Source organism: Macrobrachium nipponense, chromosome 33 (genome assembly GCF_015104395.2).
Source record: "Macrobrachium nipponense isolate FS-2020 chromosome 33, ASM1510439v2, whole genome shotgun sequence".
Lineage (NCBI taxonomy): Eukaryota > Metazoa > Arthropoda > Malacostraca > Decapoda > Palaemonidae > Macrobrachium > Macrobrachium nipponense.
Window position 1 is genome coordinate 41,599,422 of NC_087219.1, and position 24,206 is coordinate 41,623,627.

The window sequence follows — 24,206 nt, forward strand, 5'->3', positions numbered from 1 at the left end:
GGATGAAGACCGCCTCGTCGAGGATGGTAAAAATTTTTTTTTTCTCTCTCTCCCCTAGTTTCGACCCTCAACAGTCGTCTACTACCACATAATTTGCTGGATTCTATGGTTCTCTTCTCTCTCTCTCTCTCTCTCCTCTCTCTCTCTCTCACACACACACAGATAGATGAACTTTACAAGGCGACACTAACGCAGGTGCGAGAGACTGACCATTAACAGAGAGAGAGAGAGAGAGAGAGAGAGAGAGAGAGAGAGAGAGAGATGGCAAGGGGTACAAATTGTTCTGGAGTGGACATAATGGGCGGATTAATTTCAGCCTTTATATATAGCCTTGTTATGAATTAGACGTTTTTTTGTTTTTTATCTTCAGGGTGGAGGAGTAATATAATAGGTGTTAAAAACGTCGGCGCTAGATGTTAGTAATTACTCGACATTTCGGTCTCTGCAATAAATAATTAGGATAAATTTCACCGCAGAGTAAACTACTTGTTATGTCTCAAGCGTTTTACACTTACAGACTCATAATTTTCTAAAATTACATTAAATCTAACTCATTCAACATTTCATAGAAATGTAGTTAAGTATAAGCGATTGAAATGCGTCTAGGTTTGTTTCAGCGTCTAGGTTTGTTTCAGCGTCTAGGTTTGTTTCAAACTCTTACCCCCTTCAACGCATTACCACACTTGCGAAACGTGCTGACGGATGCCAACTTAGTCTAGAACCTTTCAAGATAATCATAATATCCGATTGGAATTTAGTGATGCCGAGGGAATGACGGAAAGACTCATTAGAATTCAGTAATAAAAATGCAAATGAAGGTACACTGAGTTCAAAAGAAGAGCTTTTAATTATAGTCATGGTATTAAAATGAATATTGATAACCACCCGGCCAGTCAGTCAGAGACACACGACCAACCAACAGCATAATATATATAAATTCCTTCTGGTATGTTGAATTAAACATGACGCACATTAGCCGTAAATGTCTATCACTAATCTTGTTAGGGAGAAGCTGCTGATGTCTACGAATGAAAGGTAAACTGGTCTATCAAAAATAGCTTTTTTAAAATAAGAATCAGTTGAACAGACGCTCACTAATAGACATGTACTAATAATAGAGAAAACCTTGAAAACTTATTATCTTGCTGCTTAAGCACCGCAACTTTTTTTATTTTTTTTTTATCATATTCTGGTTTAAAAAAAACGGATGAGAATGAGGAGGCAACAGATGTATGAAGAAGAAAATAAACGGGAGAGGATATTTTAGAATGGATAAATGTAATAATTGAGGAGACGTAATCGAACGGTCCTCGAAGCAGGTGCAGGGCGGAGTCACTGGTCGGGACAAGTGTGGGTGTAAAGCCGTGTCGTTCGTATCCTTGCAAACTAGACTCCGGTTCTGAGCAGGATCGCCTACGTTTTCAATTTAAACCTTGAATTTCTGGTTGAATATTATTACAAAATGCAAAAATGCTCTTGAAAAAGTATTAGTTTTGTTGTGACACTGCGTACAAAAATTAAAAAAGGGTTTCTAAAAACTTCGCTATACCAAATCCAAGCCATTGTTCACCCTTTCTGAAGAAATTCGTAGCGCAAACAAATCCCGCCAACACATCTCTTGTCTCGAGGTGTATTCTACTTTTTCGTTTATTTTTATTTCTATTTTGGCAGGTAACGAGAATAGGGTCTTACATCACCCTCTGCAATAGCATGCAATAAATTACGCTCTTAACAAGGTCGATAATTATATGGCACATAATGAAACAGCAATTATGGCAATCAATTTGTTAAAAATATTTGGCGTGAGACTACGTTAGTCTTGGCGTGCACCAGGTTGTGTGCTCTGTTTTAAAAGAATTGATTTTACTTTTTAAAAATTGTCCTAGATAGAAGGGAGACGCCATCAGTGGTAGAGTTTCGTGCAGATTTTTTGAAGCAAGGCCATCGTTAACTTCAATATCGTGAATCAACCTTTGTATGAAACTGACTTATACAACTTTGTCAGATAACCGAGAACAAAGGCGTTTTCTGGCAGATCTAGACTCCTAAGCTATTTACTGTCTGGCGGTGTGCTTGAGAGCATACAGATCAGAACGCAAGATTTTGCATCGTCCTGCCTATTAATATAAACGTAGCCTTGGAACGTTAAAACGTAAAATGACTCTTTACTGATACTCTCTAATGGCACTTCTCTAAAATGTACCATTTTAAAAACCGAAGACTATCTACATATTTATACCTGATAAAATTACTCAGATACCTTTTCTAACCGTGCACGTTAAGGCTTTACTAACAAAGTTGCAAGAGTTAACGCTTTAATATTTATCATGAATGAAATTTTTCCGTTACATTTGCTTCAGAAATCAATTCGAATATTAAGTTACTCGTTCAATATTAGAGTCATTTTATCACACTTCAAAGCCAATAACATGAAAAGAGTTTGTTTGCGAGAAAAAAAAAAAAAAAAAAACTGCTCCAACTGGCAGAACCTTCTGGTATATCAATCAAGCAGGAATCCCCTGCTCTCTTTAGAGCGCGTGACATCACGCGTTGCACACGATCATATATATATATATTATATATATATATATATATATAATATTATATATATAAGCCGTTATCACATGCTGCTTTTTTCATCAGCCTGATATCTCTCACCTGTCTGCCACCTGCTAAATTTTCTTCATCCCTTTTTCCTGTTTTCCCACCATCCGAGGTGCTATTATCATCTTCCTCTTCATTCACCGACCTTCCCAGCTCCCTCCTCCGCCTCTTCCTCCCTCACACTTCCTCCCACTCCACCACCACCACCTCCCAGGTGGGCCTGACCACCCACGCGAGTCCTTGTCCCTGGCAGAGAGAGAGAGAGAGAGAGAGAGAGAGAGAGAGAGAGAGAGAGAGATGCAGCTCGAGGCAGCGAGTCTGTTTACATGTGGACCCCAGACGGACTTTTGCTTCTCTCTCTCATACGAGAGACGTGTGTGCTCTCCGAGACTCCGACGCTGCAAAATACTCAAGTCCTCCCTTTTATGGTCAACGCGAAATAAGCCGCATGCTCCCTGTCCCCACCCCCTCCTCCCCCCTCGTATGACCAAGTCACGTCCTTCCCCACGACCTAGGAGGTGGTGTGGAGGGAAGGGGGAGGTGGTTAAGAGCAGGTTGTGATAGTGTTAAATCAACGTCTCTTTACTCAGGTTCCTACTGGGAAGTACATCCTCCCCCCCCCCCTTCCCTACATCCCTACTAGTGGTACTACCTCCCAGCCAATACACCCCATGGGCGGGAGGGGGGGGGGGGGTTACATCCCCGAACGAGCATCCCAGCCTCCTAAAACCAGCTCTTGAGAGGACTATGTAAGCGTCCTGTAACAGAGGGACTCCTTGTAGACAAAACGTCCTGATGTAACGACTTAGCCTTGAGTTATTCTTTCGTTGTCAAACGTCTTGCTTTGATTTGTATTTGCAACGGGCCGAAGTTCATCTGTGAACACTGCAGGAGTAGGGGGTAGGGGGTAGGGGATAGATTCTCTCTCTCTCTCTCTCTCTCTCTCTCTCTCTCTCTCTCTCAAATAAAATACACACACGCACGCACGCACGCACGCACGCACACACACACACACACACACACACACACACATATATATTATATATATATATATATATTTATATATATATATGTGTGTGTGTGTGTGTGTGGTGTGTGTGTGTGTGTGTGTGTGTGTGTGTACATTAGATCAATTTTCTCTCCTGTACCCATTGTAGATGCCAATGAAACAACAACAACAACAATAATGTATACAGATATCTTCCAATATAAAACTTTTCATAATTCAGTCAGGTTTCAAGGTCGAGATACGAGCAGAACAGCATCTTCTACTTAAGAGCAACGTGCTAGAGCTAGACACTTAAGAGGTACCTTCACAAAGGATTCCACGGGTAATGACCCACAACCCAATAAACTATGCTTATATTATAACAAGTGTAAATCAGAGGCATAACCGTGCAATAATATTATTGTAAATATTAAAGCGGTCACACTGCACTACGCGAACAAGAGGTTTTTGTCATACTTTGCATTATTATTATTATTATTATTATTATTATTATTATTATATGATTATTATTATTTATTATTAATTATTATTATTGTTATTTATTTTATTATTAATAGTAACTGCTGCCTCAGCTGCATTAATTTTATATAGGTTCTTCTCTATTTTCCTAATTAATGCAGCTGAGACAGCAATTGCTTTTAGTAAAATATGTTTAAAAAAGGGTTTACTTCCAGCACATTATTATTATTATTATTATTATTATTATTATTATTATTATTATTATTATTATTATTATTATTATTATATCATTTGTAAGAATGCGTGAAGGAGACGAAGAAACTGGAATACCAAAGGATTCCGAATATATCTAGAAATACAAACGAATGTCGAAATCTGCCGACGAATCCCAGAACGGCCAGAAATGTCGGGTAACAAACAATTTTAAGTTAACATGCAAAAATTATTTGTTTAAGCATAAAACGATATATAAACAAGAGGCTTATCTAGACATAAGCGCTTCGCAAATACAGTTTCAAGGAAATATAAGGTTCGGAGAGGTGGAAAAAAAAATACGGCGACGCAGACAAAACAAAAACTTCTTATGACTTCTTGAGAGAAAGAGAGAGAGAGAGAGAGAGAGAGAGAGAGAGAGAGAGAGAGAGAGAGAGATTAGTAAAATAAGGTCCAAATTTTAATCTAAAAAAATAAAGAATGGCAATCCCTAAATACATGGTTAAGTGCTCCATACAAAAACCACATAACACGAAAATAATAATAATAATAATAATAATAATAAATAATAATAATAAAATAAATAATAAAAGCATACGTCCAAACATTCACAACCAAACCTTTGGTAAAGAGTATAAATAAATAAATAAATAAAAGAAGCACAGGAGACTGTTATCAATTAAAGCTCGTGTTTACCGAAAGACAGGTGATGTCAGATATCCACCCAAAAAACGGTGGAAGGGGGGGTGGGGGTGGGGGCAGGGGGGGTAGGGGTGGGATCTGAATAAACATCTCGCAATTACATGGCAGTTCTTGAATATCTGAAATACTGCGGCCATGGCCTTCGGGAGGGCCTGGCTATAGGCGTCTTTTAACTGCTATGTACCTCCATGACGTCATATTGATTACACAGCAATATTAATGTATTCGTCTTCATACACAAATATAAAACGTACCATTACCTCGTCCATCCATTGTAGTCACAAATAAATAGACCTTGTCCGCCTTATCTTCAGAGATAAACTTCTGCACTCATAGTAGCACTGATAATACTAAAATAGGGCACTTGATACCGTAAAATAACTGCATTTATTTTTTTAAAAATCTGGCACTTAATGACACTCGTTTAAAAGTCTGGCACTTAACAACTGAAACAGGGAGTAACCACTGCACTGTTCTTAAGTATTTAAGTTCTCTCAATAAGGAGGACTTTCAGACTGAGGGAATACATTCAAATATCAGGACGTAAGTGGCTGGTGGCGGTAGACTCGTGCCCAAGACGTGGGGCCTTGCATCACCTGAGCTAAGTTGGGCCCCTCGTCTGGGGCACCAGCGAGTATCGACGTGTTCCTGGCACTCGCCCACGTCAGGGCCTTGAGTGTGAATCATAATTAAAACCTGAATGGATAACAGGATGCAAACACGTACAGAACATCCAGAGCTTTGTATGTAATGAGAAGAGAGAGAGAGAGAGATAAACAATAAAACGAAATAAAGCTAAGTATGAATGAAGGAAAGAAGACTCAAACGCAGGTTATAAAATGCACTCGTCAGAGAGAGAGAGAGAGAGAGAGAGAGAGAGAGAGAGAGAGAGAGAGAGAGAGAGAGAATCTTTTTATAATCAAGTCCAATAATACGATGAGTGATCAATGATTTGAAGAGAGAGAGAGAGAGAGATAGGATAAGAGAGAGAGAGAGAGAGAGAGAAGAGAGAGACCGAGAGAGAGAGAATTCGAGAGTTTTTATAAGGTTTATAATCATGTTAATCTTTTTATAATCAAGTCCAATAATACGATGAGTGATCAATGATTTGAAGAGAGAGAGAGAGAGAGAGAGAGAGAGAGAGAGAGAGAGAGAGAGAGAGAGAATCTTTATATAATCAAGTCCAACAATACGATGAGTGATCAATGATTTGAAGAGAGAGAGAGAGAGAGAATCTTTTTATAACCATGTTCAAAAATACGATGAGTGAACAAAGATTTTTGAACAAATGAACTGTAGTTCTAAAAAATGTTAATGAAAGAAAAATAAAGAGAGAATGAATAAGAGGACAACGAGGAAGGTGTCATGACGAGGATGTGGTAATGTAACCTTGAGTTCTGCAAATAGGGTCAGCAAAGCAAAGGCAGACAACGAATGAACATCGCAGTATTACGCCTACATGCTCTGCACAAGCAAGGATTTCCCTTCCTCGTTGAGAAAGAGAGAGAGAGAGAGAGAGGGGGGGGGTTATGGCTATAGAAGAATGACAGACCTCCTTGAAACATTAATGCACAGAACGAGATGGAGGAAGTAAAACAAACTGGAATACTTATAATTTGGAAAATGGCCAATATGCATATTTATGCGTGTGATTGTGTGCGCGTATGTCTTATATCTTGTCCCCATTACATAATTATTCTATTAAAACAAAGAAAATTTCAACACCCATACGTCTAAAAATAATCCCATTTAATCAAGAATGTCCAAACTGTGAACATGCAAAGAATTCTCTAATCCACTTTCAGTTACATGGGGAGGGGGGTGATGATGATGCAAATCTCATGACGTCATCACACTGACGCCACGAACCAAGACCAACGTGAGAGAGACCCAGGACGCCGTTGGCCTAGCATGAACCCGTGACGTCATCACACTGAACGGACACGTGGCTTGCATACTGAGAGACTCCACAATGGAATGTGCAAGTCTGCCATCAATGAATATTGGATGTTATTACGTCAATGCAAATGCATGTGATTATTAATTTCGATGCAGCGCTCAGTGCAGTTCATAATCAATCATATTCTAACACAGATTTTGAATAATATAAAAACGTACAATGTAAGCCGAAGGCCAAGCGCTGAGACCTATGAGGTCATTCGTTGACAGGGAAATTGAGAGCGATAGGTTACAAAAGTGTAACAGGAGTTGCGCTATGACAATTGTTAGGAGTGGAAGGTGAGATAGAAGAAAGAATATGAACGGAGGTACAGTAAAAGGAAAGAAAGAGGTTGCAGCTAGGGGCCAAATGGACGCTGCTAGGAACCTAAAGTAATGCTTACAGTGCACCTCTCCCGGGGGATTGAGGCTACGATAAATAAGGAATATTTTAGTGGCTCCATCTTCAAAACAGACAGACAGACTGACAGAAACCTACACACACATACACACACACCTAAGCAACATGACGGAATGTCTCGAATTCCCGAAGACATTCACGAAACACGAGGGCCAATCCTAAGGCTTCTAAAAGCCCAAAAGCACCGTTTTGTTTTCCCCAAATTGTTGAAATAACAAAAGAATAAAAGGAAATGTTAAGGGAAGACAGCAGAGGAGATCCTCGCACTGTAAACCCTTCGAAGTATTTCGCTAATTCTCAGTATCTCTCTCCGCGGCAGAATGAATCACAGGAGACTTTCAGCGAAAACTTCTCGAAAGGAATACAGTGTGTGTGTGTGTGTGTGTGTGTGTGTGTGTGTGTGTGTGTGTGCTCGCGCGCGCTCGGTGGTCCTGAACGTCAAGCATAAGTTTTTTTTTTTTTTTTTACAGCAACTCTGCAAACACAATTTATAAACAGAACAATGGCCACTAGGGCGATTTTTTTTTTATTTATAAGTGAAAAGTCGTGATAGAAATATATTTGTAACTATCCGCAACACTGTATAGATGGCACTTACCATAACTTACTCAAAAACCATGCAAAAAAAGTAAATAAATAAATAAATAAAAGAATCTACTGCGTGTCAAACCACAGGACCCTCTTAAAATATTCATCCGGTCACAAGTACTACGTCTCAAACGAAAGTTCTATGAATCTCTAGTGTAAATAATGGGGCTGGAAAAAGCAAGTTCTCCCCAAAAATTACTTTTCAATTCTATCATTCTCCAGTGTAAGTAATGGGGCTGAAAAAAGCATATTCTCTCCAAAAATTACTTTTCATTCCCGTGGGATGACTCAATTTTTTTCTTTTAAAGAATGCACGTAATTTGAGCTTGAATTTGTCAACCCCTACTCTTAAAAAAGTGGGGAAAAAATGGGCATGAACTTGCAACCCTTTCCCCCTTAAAAACATTCTGGCCCTATTAGGCACACTTCGGCTACCCCCCGTCTCCGCCCCCCGCCACAAAGTAATACCCTCTTGACTTTTGGGGAGGCTCCTCCTGTTTTATTTTATTTTATTTTATTTTTTTTATAAAAAAAGGAGAAGCCATCACGGAAAGTAATATCTTAAACCCTTGGAACAGCCTGTTGTCATCGGCATGGCTGGCAAAATCTCACGCTCGGAATCCCGGAATCCCGGACATTTGGCCACGGGGATTACTTTTCCTTCCTCCCGAGAAATGACTCATGGCCCGAGCCTCTCACATATTCCATGATAGAGAGAGAGAGAGAGAGAGAGAGAGAGAGAGAGAGAGAGAAGGAAGAAATTATATAAAACTAAAGTATACGTAAATAATTCTCATTATTGATAACGTATACTGTACTCAATCATGAAGCAGGCCATTCAACTGGTTATGTAAACTCCTACATACTATATTGTCTGTATGGTGATTTTACGTTGCATGGAACCAGTGGTTATTCAGCAACGGGACCATCAGCTTTAAGTGACTTCCGAACCACGTCGAGAATGAACTTCTATCACTAGCAATACACAATCTCTAACACCTCAATGGAATGACCGAGAATCGAACTCGCGGTCACAGAGCTGGCAGGTCAAGACCATACCGATCACGCCACAGGCGCTTCCTACATACTAATATATAACCTATCTATACAGTATATTGTTACATAACATTATGCATATTCGACAGCATCTACTACATGGAAATAAAGCACATTAACATATACACACGTAACAACTGACTAAATCCATTTCCTATTCACAAAATGCCTTGTGAAATGTCGTATATAACTCCAATCCCTATTCCGACTACTAGCCAGCCAGACACTCCAAAACGGTTACTTCCGCCTTTCGTAGAACTCTACGAGGGGGTGGCCGCTTCTATTGGTGTCTAGGAAGGCCACGATCCTCAGATAAGAATCCTTTCATTCGATTCTCGTACCTGGGGCATCTTCCATCCGTCCTTCCCTTTACATCCTACGCACTTCAGGGCGTCCTAAGTTGCCCTCGGAAATAGCCAGTTCCTACAGAGGTACATACACCTTTTTTGAATGGAAATGCCCACTTAAAAAGATTCCTTACCCCTCAAGAAATAAAAGGAGAAACTGAAAAAAAAACATTCATTCATTAAGAATGTCATATCCCAATCTCTTTATGAACACATAAAGGACTATCGGTTCCTTTTTCAAAAACGAGACGTGTGTTGAAGGCTCTCCACACACACACACACACACACACACACACAGATAATCTCATCGTGGTTCGTAAATTGATGGATTTTTCTTGCAAGAGGGGCAGAGCAGAGGATCACTGGACAAAGTTTCCTAAAAGAAGCATTAAGCAAATTGACACGAGTGAAACAATGCGTATGAAAATAGGTTAACTTCAACGTGTCACAAAAAAAAACTCAATAAGCAGCGAAAGTTTTAAAAAAAGGGGGAAGGGAATAATTTAATAGTAGCGAAACATATCTCATAATTGACCAGAAGTTATCATAATATTTAAAAATTAAATGGATATCAGTATTCTCACGGAGCTCTAGATATTTGCTTACAACATCCAAAAAAATAAATAAGTAAATAAAATAAAATAAACAGCAGCAACAACAACAACAAAGCCACGTTTGACAATGACAAGAAAACGACAACTCCACCTCGTATTCAAACCCACTTCCAGAAATCTGTCTCAACAAAGGACCAAAACTTTACATCCTTTATCCACACGGCGATGAGATTATAACGACGCAGACGAGAGCTGGAGGTGTCCTATCATTTGAGGGGAGAGAGAGACCGAGAGGGAGAGGGAGAGGGAGAGGGAGTGAGAGAGAGAGGGGATCTCTAGATCAACTTACAACTTTCCCTCCGTCTCTCGTCTTTCTCTCCCAGGGATCGACAAGTGGTGTTATTTAAAACCCTAAACACTACTACTACTATTACCAAAAGCCCTGCTTATCCCAGCATTCATTTGCTTATCTTATGCATACCAATGTCTCTCTCTCTCTCTCTCTCTCTCTATGTATATATAGCTGCCATCTAAAATGCTTGATTTTAGATGGTTTATTCAGAAATTCGCATTATAATTTAGAAGCTTACTTGGAAATCATTTCAGAAATTCACATAACAGCTTAGAAGAAGTTTATTTACGATTTTTCAGAAATTCACGTTACAATTTCGAAGTTTATCTAGAAATTCACATTAAAATTTTGAAGTGTACTTAGAAATTCACATTACATTTTAGCAATTTATCTAGAAATTAAAATAACAATCGTAGGAAATTAAGACGAATCCTTTACTCCTAATGATCGCTCAAGACCATGACCGTTGTCCCATCACGGTCTCTCTCTCTCTTTCTCTCTCTCTCTCTCTAAAATTTCATCTGAAGTAATCTCTCTTTATCTCCGCCATCTTCCTCTTCGTTTTGAAACACGTGCGAAAACCCAATCACTCACTCGTCCCTCTTTTGTTTCCCCCTCCATCACCCCCTTCCTGGATCCCCCTCCCACCCCCAATTCCATACCAATCCTTAATCAGCCATATACCCTTCCTGACCCCCTACCAACTAGAGGGGCTTCTTCGCTCTCGAGCCTCCATCGCCACCCTCGCTGAGAAAAACGAAGGGGAAGGGGGGGGGGGGGGGGAGGAAGGCATTAAAAAGAGGGGAAATCGGTCTGAGAGGCCGGGAGGGCAAAAACGAGGGACCATCTAGGCAAAAAAATGAAACAAAAAATGAGGAAAACACGTGCACAAAAAATAGTTCACACACTTTTCGCCATACGAGACGACTTCGTGCGAAAAGTTGCTCGTACATGTTTGGTCTTGAAGGGGGGGGGGGGGGGGGGGGGTGGGGGGGGCGGAAGAGGGATTTCTTCCTTCTAATTTCTTTCTTTTGTTTGTGGCTGATGTTACAACATCTGATGTGAGAGATGCAAGTTCGAATCTTTCCTGTACAACGTTAACTCCTTATAAAAATGTACAAGAATTGAAATATGCTGCTAAATACCATTGCAATCACAAGCATTACTTATTGCAACACCTACTATTACTTTACTATTATCATTTCACTTAAACAATATACACACATTCATACGGAAACGCCCCATGGGACATCTGAGTATTTGAGTTAGCTATAACAGCTTCCAGAGAACAGAATGCCACAAGTGGAAAGATAAAAATAGAAGCGAAAAGGAATAACACTAAAAGACCGACATCCAACCCAGAGCATAACTGGGATATGAAAACAAAAGGAAGTGAATTTTGGAACAATTCAGCCAATAAAAAAAATGTCCAATACTATTCAGTTACGGCAAAGTGGGAACGTTAGGCAACGAAAGGTGCAATAATTTTAGAAAAAAAGTAACTTCGTTAAATAAAAGCGGTACAAATTCTTATGGCTCCAAGTAGCAAGAAAACTTGAAAACGGCAAAACTCAAATAATAATAATAATAATAATAATAATAATAATAATAATAATAATAATAATAGGAGTGCAACCCGCAACTTCACAAACACTCATACATACACACACACCTTACGGTCTTATTTCATAAGCACGAATCACTTTGGAAAATGCTGGTAGCACGCCCTATTGAACTGCAAAAACATATGCTGGTATGAATAAAAGTACCATCATGGGCTGCAATCACTTCTTGAAAAGACACGCTTTGAAACGTACAGGTTATGATTGCAGGGAATTGTGTGTGTGTGTGTGTGTGTGTGTGTGTGTGTAAAAGATATACGTAAAGAAACATTTAAACCTCATTTTATTATACAAAGCAAACATCAGACAGGTGGCCCACTACAAAGAAGAAAGAAGCAAGGGTCAAAAGAGGAGAGAGAGAGAGAGAGAGAGAGAGGAGTGGACAGAGATGGTGAATTAAAAGGGGAGAGGGGGAGTACAGGATTTTCTTTCTACCTCCTCCAATGTCTCGAATTTCGTTTCCAACATCCTGTGGCGGTGGCGACAGTTGGAAACCCATTGTCACGTGACCTGGCTACGTCACGCGCCTAGTGGCCTCAATAATGGAAGAGGGTTGAATGACGAGATAGACAATTATGATGACTGGTTGAGAGGCGGGAACACACATTAATGGCTAATAACAGAGATGAAATTGTCTTAAGTGTTCGTTGAATACAACGAATACAATAAAGATTGTTGTAATTTGCAAACGGAATTAGTTATAATGATCAAAGTTCATCATTATCAATCAGTTATCAAGCGTTCCAGTATACTATCACTGAATAGAAGAAATCTCAACTATGGAAAAAGCCAGTTCAATTAAAGTAAAACTTCTGAATATGCAAATCCTCAAACGGGTCTTTCATTTGTATAAAAACATCTGCCATGTTTTAGAAAATTTATTTACTATGAATCACAAAAACTAAAAGCAAAATGATGATATAAATACATCACCAAGATCTCATACCCACTAAGTAAGGGCAATTGCACAAACATGGTCGCTTACACCATTACTATACTTTGCATTCAATGTGGCATCCCTAAAGGCTGCCACCTGAAACCTATATTTTTCTTTTTGCTATCCGTGTACGGAGAGCAAACATTGCATTCAAATGACACAATTCGGTTCAAATTATCATACATGTAAGTAGCAGAACTTTTTCTTTATATTAAGTATGCACAGCTTAGTAATGTAATCAAACATTCACTTATAATTTCTTCAAAATTGTGCATCATTTAGGCCAGTAGGGACAGATAACCTAGTATATAGTATTTATGTATAAGCACACATACCACCTGATTAATAACATATCCTGCTTTTCGAATATAATAATTACATCTTCACACTATTCTCCGCAATGTGGTTTTATATACCAAGCAAATGACAGCATTAAATAAGCAATAAAAACTGCGTTGCATGAGAGAGAGAGAGAGAGAGAGAGAGAGAGAGGAGAGAGAGAGAGAGAGAGAGAGAGAGAGAGAGAGAGAGAGAGAGAGATTCCATTCCAAGAAACCATATCGGATTTCATGTCAGTCAACACATGCTGTAAGGAAAGACGCTCGCTAGTATTACCGTCATCATTATCATCATCATCATTATTGAATCATGACAGCCATAATAACGCCAATAACAACAATAAAATTTTTAAAGCTACATGTAGTAGTATGACTGAAGGTAATCAATCAAGAGGCGGTTTCAATTTTAAATGTAGCAGCGAGGATATTAAAAAAAAGAATTAATAATAATAATAATAATAATAATAATAATAATAATAATAATAATAATACGAAATCATGGCCATAAACAGACACCATGATATACTAAATACTAATAGCATCATAATAGACTTATTCTATTTACGAGCTATGACCCACAAAATAAGAAATTTAATGGCATACTGAAGAAAGGTATGAAAATAAGATTGGTTAATAAAGCTGCCAAGTTTAAAATCACGATCATAAATGCGCTCACTACCACATGAAAAAAAAAATATTGGTTGTTTATAACAGCTGAGATCCTCAAAAACAAAATAAAGTCGAATCCTTTTCCGTGATTCCGTCACCACCTGGCTAAACGGCCGAGCCCTTCAGAAGTAAACAGACGACACTTGTCCGTCGGCACTTGGGAGTCAAGCGCCCACTGCCGAATCCCAGGCAATAAACAAAATCAAAAGGTGTTATTGCAAGGTGTGACGACACGCCACGCCCTTTCGAATACGTCGAATAAGTAGTTGGAAAACACTCATGCTTAGAAAAGCAAATTGATTATATATATATATATATATATATATATATAGTATATATATATAATCAATACACGAAAGCGCTTGGTACCTGGTCTTTTGATTCTTCACCTTTCATGTGGCTATTACGTACATATTGTCACGTGCTGTTTGGTGACTTATGCTGATATATATATATATATATATATATATATATATATATATATATATATATATATATATATCTATATATATAAGATATCTATATATATATATATATATATATATATATATACACACATTAATATAATCGATGTAGGCGGCTCGAATCCGCCAGGTGACTAATCCTTATTAGATATAACTGCCCTTCGCTGTAATTCACGAGGTAGAGCTAGTTAAGACGTTCAACGCACATTCATATATAGTTCGTTTGTGGGGAAAAAATTGCCACGGTGATATGATAAAAATCCATGGATATAAAATATTAAGTTACATTCAAATATGTATGTATTGTATGTATGTATGTATGTATTGTATGTATGTATGTATGTATGTATGTATGTATGTATGTATGTATATATATATATATATATATATATATATATATATATATATATATATATATATATATATATATATATAATAGAAAAATATCTATCTATATATATATATATATATCTATATATGTATATATATATATATATATAATATAATATATATGCTTCTCCAATCTACAGTCGCAAACACCTACAGTATAGGTAGCGCAACTCAACGAGCTACACGAAACCATGCAGCGAAGTCTCATAAAAATACATCAATGTTTGGGGTATGTCACCAAGCATCAGTATACCTGAGAGAAGGCGATGGATAAGGGTGATGGTTTGGTTGGGGAGCGGGGAATGGGGGGGGGGATGGGGGAGGGGTTTGAGTCTGTCAGTCGATTGATGGAGTAGACGTGCCTTCCGACGCATGGGATTTTGGGGGCATGCATGGTTACTACCAGCCCCGCCCACCCCACCCCGGGGGAGGGCATGTGACACTAAAAATACGGATTTCACTGTTGTAGATTTCTTGAGTGGAAGAAATAAATGAATGTTGGATAAGTTTTTTTTTTTTTTTATTGTTTTTTTTTTTTTTTTTTTTTTTTTTTTCTTTTTTTTTTTTTTTTTTAAGTTAGGAAAATGCTTCCTGAACTGTTTATGGAACTAAAATTTAGTCCGCCATTGTAAGGTTACTGCAAAGTAAATAAATATGCTTTGAAAAGCTAATAAATACATTTTGACCCGAATAAAAACATTGAAACTAAAAACACAATTAAAAAAAACTCGTGATTTAAAACACCATAAAAATCTCTTTGGCAACATATATTTTATATTTGCAATTCCCGAATTTAGGATGCTGATTTCAGCACACACGTCTTCTCCTCCAGCTTCGGAATTTCTATAATACTTCTGTATTCCAGTTTACATTCTCTCTTTTTGGAGATACCCGAGTCTCCTTACCGGTTAGAAGCAACTTCACCTTCCCTTTCCTCTTCATCTTCAGGCCTGGGCTGCATAAGAGGCTATAGTTACCCCCTGGCAACGGTCTTCACCAGTAGGCCTTTGTCAGCCTCCTCGGTTACATTAAGGATACACTGTATCATCTGCCCGTCCCGTCGGCCTCTTCTTATTAAAAGCCACAGAGATCTGTCAACGAAGTTACAGAATCACACGTCGGGGCGGCCGTCGAACCTGAGCATACTATGGAGGGAACCCGATACAATGGACGTTGGATCGATGCAAACCTGTTTTTTTTTTTTTTTTTTTTTTTTTTTTTATTTTTTTTTTTTTTTTTTTTTAGTTGTCGACTCGACCGCGAACATACTGGGATCATCGGAGCATTTCAGTGCTTCCTCGGTGTGTGTGTGTGTGTGTGTTGTGTGTTTGTTTGTATGGTGTTTTTTACGTTGCATGGAAACAGTGGTTATTCAGCAACGAGACCAACGGCTTGACTTGACTTCCGAACCACGTCGAGAGTGAACTTCTATCACCAGAAATACTCATCTCTAACACCTCAGTGGAATGCCCGAGGTGGCAGGCCAAGACCCTACCGATCACGCCGCTGAGGCGCTAATGAGTGTGTGTGTGTGTCTTAATACTGTAATCAAGAGTGATGGTAAACACATCTCACAACATGAGTAAAAAAAAATGGTATTGCTTTATACACGATGGAAATAAGAGAAATAAATACACATTCACACTACCCTGGCTATGACTCACTAGTTGACTGACAACTAGGTACATAATTCACTGCTGGTTAACGGGGCCATATCTAACGTGCCCAGCAACATTCCTCATTCCCACAGCCGGATATGTGGGTATGAATGTCTGTGTATATGTACACCTCATGACAACTAAAATTGTAATGAAAGTACATTAACATGTGAACGTATAAAAAAAATTAAGTTTACACTCACAAACCCCCTTTTTTCTTTCTTCTCGTTGACTGTTGCTTACCTGTAAACGAAAAGAAAAGAATTAGACAACTTGTTAAGTAATTTGGTAGACAAAGTAATTTCGTATACAAAGAAGTGAATGAAAAAATTCTTATTTTACTGACAAATGACTGCAGATTTTCAATGGAAGATGACAAGTTTGTAAGATAAATTTATCCTTGGGGGCTCAAGTCCCACTTCCAATCACTTTTCACGCTCCCGTCAGGCCTGGGCACTATAAAGACATTAGGTTACCGGCTCATTCCCCCAAACCCCCGTTGAACTACTTATGCTCTTATCCAAACCAAACCTCACGCCCAAGTCAGACTAATGACTAAATCTAGAAGCATATCTTTCTGCAGTTCTGATAAAAACCAGTTCCACTGCAAGAAGGGAGCGCCGTTTGAAACTGGGTAACGGAACTAGAAGCTATTCTGTCGAAAATGCGAACACATCAGATAAAATAATCGAAGCCAGTTTATCTCGAGGAAACCGATACCTGTTCGCCAAGGTTATAACGAAGCTGCCCACGTTCTATTCCAGAGTGCTTGTGGGGAGAGCAGGAGATAAAACACGGAACTACGAAGCGATATCGGTGAGAATGATTAGGAATATATAACGGTTATCTGTAAAAAATAAATATGAATATAAAAAGCTGACATGAAACATATATTGAAAACCAGAACAAGATACATAATAACTAGCAGAATAGTTAAGTGAACATCTACGGAAAAAAAACACTATGCAAAACTAAACTTTTCCCAAAAGCCTAAATCATGAAGGACAAAGTTGGTAAGTATTAAAAAAATACATAAATAAAAAAAAATCTATTGATTCTCGAAATCCTATCGGAAGCAAAACATCCTTAAAAAGACAGAAAACGCTTTCCACAAAAACTATAATTCACAAAAAAATAAATAAAAATTAAGAAAAGCACCATTTCCCCCTTAAAAAAGGCTTTACGAAGAATCTTAACCAACTCCCCCAACGCCACCCATAAAAAAAGAAAAATTCTACGAAACTTTAAAAAGGGTGAAACAAGAGAAGATCTTATCGCACCCCAGTCGACGAAGCACTCTGGTATCCGATACCCTCGAGATATGCCTTCGAGTACGATTGCCAATACACAGGATAATTGCCTGGAGAATCAGGGGCGCCTTCAGTGTCGTGGCTTCTTGCAAGACATTGTGTCACTAATCCTTTCCATTCTTTATTTTCGACCAAGAGCTCGTGAATTCGACGGTTAAACGATATGATCATTCGTTTCTCTGTCACTTTCTGACAGACAGAATTGTGTCTGTCCCTCCTTGTCTGTTTGTATGGTGTTTTTACGTTGCATGGAACCAGTGGTTATTCAGCAACGGGACCAACGGCTTTACGTGATTTCCGAACCAAGTCGAGAGTGAACTTCTATCACCAGAAATACACATCTCTAACTTCTCAGTGGAATGCCCGAGAATTGAACTAGCGACCACCGAGGTGGCTGGTCAAGACCATACCGATTACGCTACTGAGGCGCTTTTGTCTTTCCTACATCAAAATATTTAAGCAAACGCTTTAAAATGCTTATATTGGCCATCACTTTATAATTGAATCACATGTAAACACAAATCCTTTCGTGTCGTCACAAAAAAAAAAAAATCTTGGAGCCGAGAGAGAGAGAGAGAGAGAGAGAGAGAGAGGGTATGGCCCCATAATAGTCCGTTACGGTCAACCTCCTTTAAACGGGGCGGATCATAATCCAACAAAAACTGCATCACTTCTACGATCAATCTCTCTACACGTTACAGGTGCGGCCGACCCTAGGAATTTTTATCTTTTTTACTCGGCATATTCATATATTTCAAGGTTCCCCCACAGAAGAAGAAGAAGAAGAAGAAGAAGAAGAAGAAGAAGAAGAAGAAGGAGGAGGAGGAGGAGGAGGAGAACACAAGTGTCAACACAAAGTCGGGAAAAAAAAGTCTACAAGGGAGAATTAAATCGTGAAGCAGTCAAAACGCCCTTGAGTCGACTAGAAACAACTTCAACAGGAAAGTAATCGTAAAAGAGAGAGAGAGAGAGAGAGAGAGAGAGGAGAGAGAGAGAGAGAGAGAGAGAGAGAGAGAGTTCTTTCTAAACAAGGGTATATATTTCATCTCGAGTACAAAATAGATACGCAAAGGAAAGCCCAGCGTTCTCGGAGTGGTTGCTTCAAGCAGATTCGCAAAAGCTATTCAACTTAAGTTTATTCTCGTGACTTTCAAAGACAGACCGAACGGAGAGGTAATAAATAGGGAGATAAGACGACAACAATAATTATGCTATGTGGATACAAATCTCTCGTCTAAAAATAATCTTGAACACAAACGATAATAATGCAATAACATTTCTCCAGAAGATTCCACTATTATTATTATTATTATTATTATTATTATATTTTTATTATTATAACATTACCATTATACCTTACTCAGCATATCGATACATGGCAAATTTCAAGATACCGTACAAAAGGTATTTTTTTCTCTCTTTTCCACATACGGAGTAGCAAAACAAATTGCTTTTGAACAGGTAGGAAGATCTCTCTTCCTCTACCAGTAATAATGTAATAATACGAATATTTTTTTGTCAGCAAGAGAACTCTCTCACTCCAAAGTAATACTGAAGCCTCTTATCGCTGGTATGAACCTCTTCCTCACAATAATCTCTCTCTCTCTCTCTCTCTCTCTCTCTCTCTCTCTCTCAATCTCTATAATGCTACTCATACAAAAAATGCATCAAGAACAATTCCACTATATGCATTACACAAGGTACTTTATCTACGAATGACTCTCTCTCTCTCTCTCTGATATATGTTTTCTATTGGCATACAAAGAAACAACTATCTGCAATAAGCAAAGTGCTTTTGCCCGCGAATGACTTTTCTCTTTCCCTTCCCAAAACTTCTCTCTCTCTCTCTCTCTCTCTCTCTCTCTCGAGAGAGAGAGAGAGAGAGAGAGAAGAGAAGAGAGAAACCACAGTCCCCAAGACCCATTCCACAGCGCTGTAGTAACGTCTCCACACAACACAATAAAACAGCGGCTCCTAATGTATTTACGCGCGACACGAACATCCAATGTTACCAGAAACGGGAGTTCGAACACAAACCCGCCGGAGATTAAAAACCGATTATGCGTCGGGTCTGCGGGATCGTCCGCGGCTCGAATCGGCATTCAGGAACTGATAACGACACGATACTAAAATTTAAGGGAAGGAGGGGATTTTTGGAGAACAGCTACGAGCAGATATGGGGTCTGCGATCTCTCCCTCGCTGCTGCCAAAATGTATGTCATAAGAAAAAAAAATAGAGATCGGGAGTCGGTATGACTATATATATATATATATATATATATATATATATATATATATATATATATATATAAAGAATAATCATCACATCACCGAGATACATATCAATATATTCGAGCTACAAATGTTCTTTAGTATCTAAATCGCTCTACCTCGGAATTAATATATTTTCATATATGTAAACCAAGGGTGAATTTTTTCTTTGATAATAATTTCGTCCTCTCCTGGGTTCAAACCACCGCCGAAATTATCATCAACAAAACAATTCCCCTTCGGTTTACATATATGATAATATATTAATTCCGAGGTAGAGCGAATGAGATATTAACCCTTAAACGCCTATTGGACGTATTTTACGTCGACTAAAATTGTCTGTCGTGTGCTTAAGGACATTTGTAGCTCGAATAAAATATACATATAACATATGAAATATGAAACCATAAAACAAGCGATGCCCAGTACTTTACGACCAAAAATATAAACAACCAGAAAATACTGGGATGGGAAGGGGGTGAAGAATCCCTAAGCATCATACAATAAATTTCATAATGGCTCTTTAATGACTCCGGAAGACAGACCTTGGATGACTGTCTACCTCCAAGAAATGTCGACTTCAATTTTACTTACTATAATATTATTTCTTAACGGCTGTCTTCGGAGATGTATCGTCTTGTGGCCGAAATAAATAGAATTGTCGTATTGTCAAGCGCTTACCTCTATTTCTCTTTCTCTTCCTCTTGGAACGAGCGAAAAAGGTTATTAAAATGCTCAGTACGCTTTCATAAACGCAATTCCCACATGAAGAAAGTCAGCCAAAAGAGGTAGAGTAAACAAATCCCATATGATTTTCGTAATCACATTTTACAATTAATTTTGCACAACCTATCTCCAATTTTTTTTAACTAATACACCAACTAGGTACGTTTTCTTGATTCTTAAACAGTATATATGAAAAAAAAACTGCTTCTGCTCTGTTGACTTGGGGACCTAAAACTTTATGGTTTGTTCCTCGTCGCTGTTGCTTGTTGCTAGTTTCACTGGTGTGTGTGTGTGTGTGTTTTTTTTGTTTTATGAAAAAGAGGTTTTTCTATTAATGTTTTTGTATTTAACTATTATACACTATACATGATAACACATTCGATTGTCGGCTCCACATATTTACACGATGCCTGTTTCATAAGCAAGATAGAATAGAGCCATGTGGCTTAGTTACATAGTAGTTTAAATGAGGTGTGAAGCCGTACACTAGAATAGGATTGAATGACACTGGAATATGAATGAATGGAGCAGCCCTATCTGTTACTTTCCGACAATTTAAGGATTTTTTTTAATCGATCCAGACTTCAGTGGGTCACACCACAGAACTTTCTGGAGAAATAGCAAAGTGCAAGGGCATGGAAACAGACGGGAGGGACATGGCCGATGATGCCCATATGACATGGGGGGTGCCAACCACCAGATAGTCAACTCTCTTACCTGTTCACCTGAGCACTGATTTCTCCAAGTACCCCCGCAGTAAGACCCACCCCATAAAAATACCCACCGCTATCCGAGGCAGTTATCAGAGAACTTCAGCGGTATAGGAGTACCTTAATGGTCGCTTTACTTTAACTGAACAATTTCGTTTTTACCTTTTCGCCCGACCGGCGGTTTTCTCCTCTTTGTCCGAAATTCCTGCGCAGACTTATTGCCCAGCAAGTCCCACTCTCTTTTTATTTCCGCTTCTGCACGGCTTTAATTGACTGGCACGAGACTTAGAAGTCATCCGGGAGAGAGACTTGAAAGTCTCCCTACCTCCCATTACCTACCTACCTACCAACCAACACCTACAGAGAGATACGAAAAGGAAAGGGAAGCTTGCGTTAAATTCTAAAGTTCACCTGAGCACGAACCTTTAACAAGCTCACCACCTCATCACAGAGAGAGAGAGAGAGAGAGAGAGAGAGAGAGAGAGAGAGAGAGAGAGAGAGAGAATTCCCAGTTAAAAGAATACATAAAACATGACATAACTACTTACATACAACATACACACACACACAGATATATATATATATATATATATATATATATATATAATATATATATATATATATATATATATAGTGTTGTGTATGCATGTATATATGTTGGTATGTATGTACGTGTATAAAAGTCAGTGGTATTGCAGTTTAAAAGTTGAAATACGTAAGAAATGAAAATCAACAATGTAACAACACTTATCAAAAACTCATTAGAACATTGCATGAAGTTCATCAAAAACCTGACAACACTTAACCCCCATAACACTTTATTCCAGTTGCAAGTTATTGCAACTAACAACAGGGAAAAGCCACGTGGATTTTTAATAAATTACTGTGGTGGTCATTCGCAATTCCCAAGATAAAGATAGAAACAAAGTGGAAAAACTTTATAAATCACTCGCTACATGTCGCTAATCTTTTTCCTTAGGGAGCTGCAAGCCTCAGGATACAAGCAGAGGCCAGGGCACTAAAAATACACGCTCTCTCTCTCTCTCTCTCTCTCTCTCTCTCTCTCTCTCTCATCACCACAGGTTCAGCCCGGTGGGAATATTTTTTTTTTTCATGTTTTCTTTTATTTATCAAAAGACTTCAGCGGACTACTTTCGATCGAGTGACATCAAAAGGTACCAAATGGAGGCGCGAGTGTTTTCTTTGCCAAGTAAAACAAACAGCGAAGCAAGAACAGCTTTAGATACGGACAAAGACAAGATAAAAATAAAGGACTGATTAGATAACGAATGTAAACAAACCAAGGGTATTTGCCCTGGATACACAAGACACTATGACATCGAGAGAAGTTATTTTTATATGAAATTCAGCATATTTTCTAAGAAGACCCTATAAGCAAGTGCAAATTTACGATAAATCACGCCGAGTATCCAAAAGTTTCCAAGCTTAGGCAAAACAATTTAAACTTTAAAAAAGAGAATAATTTAACAAAGTTCCTTAAAAAAGTTAAAAAAACAAATATGATTAAGTTCTATTTTATAAAGTTAGTACTACATAATGATAAAAACGTTTACAAGATTGATTACTGCGTTGGACTGACTTACAAAATAATCTACGACGCAACTCAAACTCTTTTTGTGAAAGTTTTGAAAAAACAAACAAACACACACACACACACACACACAGGACGACAAACAACTCTCTCTCTCTCTCTCTCTCTCTCTCTCTTCGAATGTAAAAAAATCTTGTCTTTCGCCGACAGACATCAACAGGGTTACGGCACACAAAAGTTCACGAAAACAAAACTGCTATCATGAACAGGCAACACCGTAACAACGGCCATACCAAGTCTTCAAGTGATAACATGTACCTTTAGTCGAAATCTGAGTCTTAGGTTTTCCGACAAGCATCATTGAGAAATAATTACTGACTTGCATTACTGCTAACGTATTAAAATACATGTTTTAAAGAGTTTCCTTTCTGTATTTGATTCTTCTCTTGGACAACAATAAACACTGAAACAGGCGAATGTTTCTGGGACTCAAAATACGAGAAAAGGCGAACATTTAACAGCAGCAACGACAAGACCTTGTAAGTGCCAAGGTACAGTACTTCGTTTGAGGCGCTAAAGCATTAACGAGAGAGAGAGAGAGAGAGAGAGAGAGAGAGAGAGAGAGAGAGAGAGAGAGAGAGAGAGAGACTGGCTATAAGCACTCAACACTATCCTAAAAGGTGCTAAACATCGAGAGAAAATATACTAAGACCACACAGACATTATCAGGAGCAGAGAGAGAGAGAGAGAGAGAGAGAGAGAGAGAGAGAGAGAATATAAGCGACGGGGGAGCTACGGGGAATTCAAAAGACCCCCTTAGGTGACACTGGGCTAAATCCGTCACGAGGAAGTTTGGGAGAAGGAAAAAAAAGTGCATGACGACGAACTCTTTCTGCAGTGCCTGACATCATGAGGAGGAGGAGGAGGGGAGGAGGAGGAGGAGGAGGAGGAGGAGGAGGAGGAGGAGGAGGAAGGGGCCATGAACTGGGTACATCACCCCCCTTACCAACTTCCGAGTAATTTTCGCAAATGAAGAACAAATTATGGAAATACATTTCAGCTTTATGAGGGACTGATTTATTTATGGGGGAGGGGTATATGGGGGTGATTTGGGGGGAGGGGAAGAGTCGTCAAGGGGTAGGTTGCCGGGGGTTGTGTGGACGGCAATGGGTTCGCCCATACCTGCCTTTAGTAAATATACCACACGGATGACGGTAAACAAATCAAGCAAATGCTTTTCCGTTTGTAGATGAATAGCTTAAACCATACACCCAGGGGAACAATGAATTAAAAAATAGTTAGATCCACAAGAGATA

The 24,206-nt window shown here is 38.7% G+C and overlaps 1 protein-coding gene across 10 annotated transcripts in view; it reads right to left on the reverse strand.

Moving 5' to 3' along the window:
- LOC135203117 (protein TANC2-like) overlaps window positions 1-24,206 on the reverse strand; it is a 561,962-nt gene that overhangs the window by 50,337 nt on the left and 487,419 nt on the right. Inside the window, exon 1 of one of the 10 annotated variants that reach the window (XM_064232756.1) lies at window positions 5,248-5,275. The exons of 8 other annotated variants lie outside the window; for them this stretch is intronic. In XM_064232756.1, coding sequence (XP_064088826.1) covers window positions 5,248-5,260 — 13 coding nt within the window. In that variant the 5' untranslated portion in view covers window positions 5,261-5,275. Of the gene's footprint in view, window positions 1-5,241; window positions 5,276-24,206 lie in introns of those variants that run through there. One more of the 10 variants, XM_064232754.1, reaches the window with a different exon arrangement.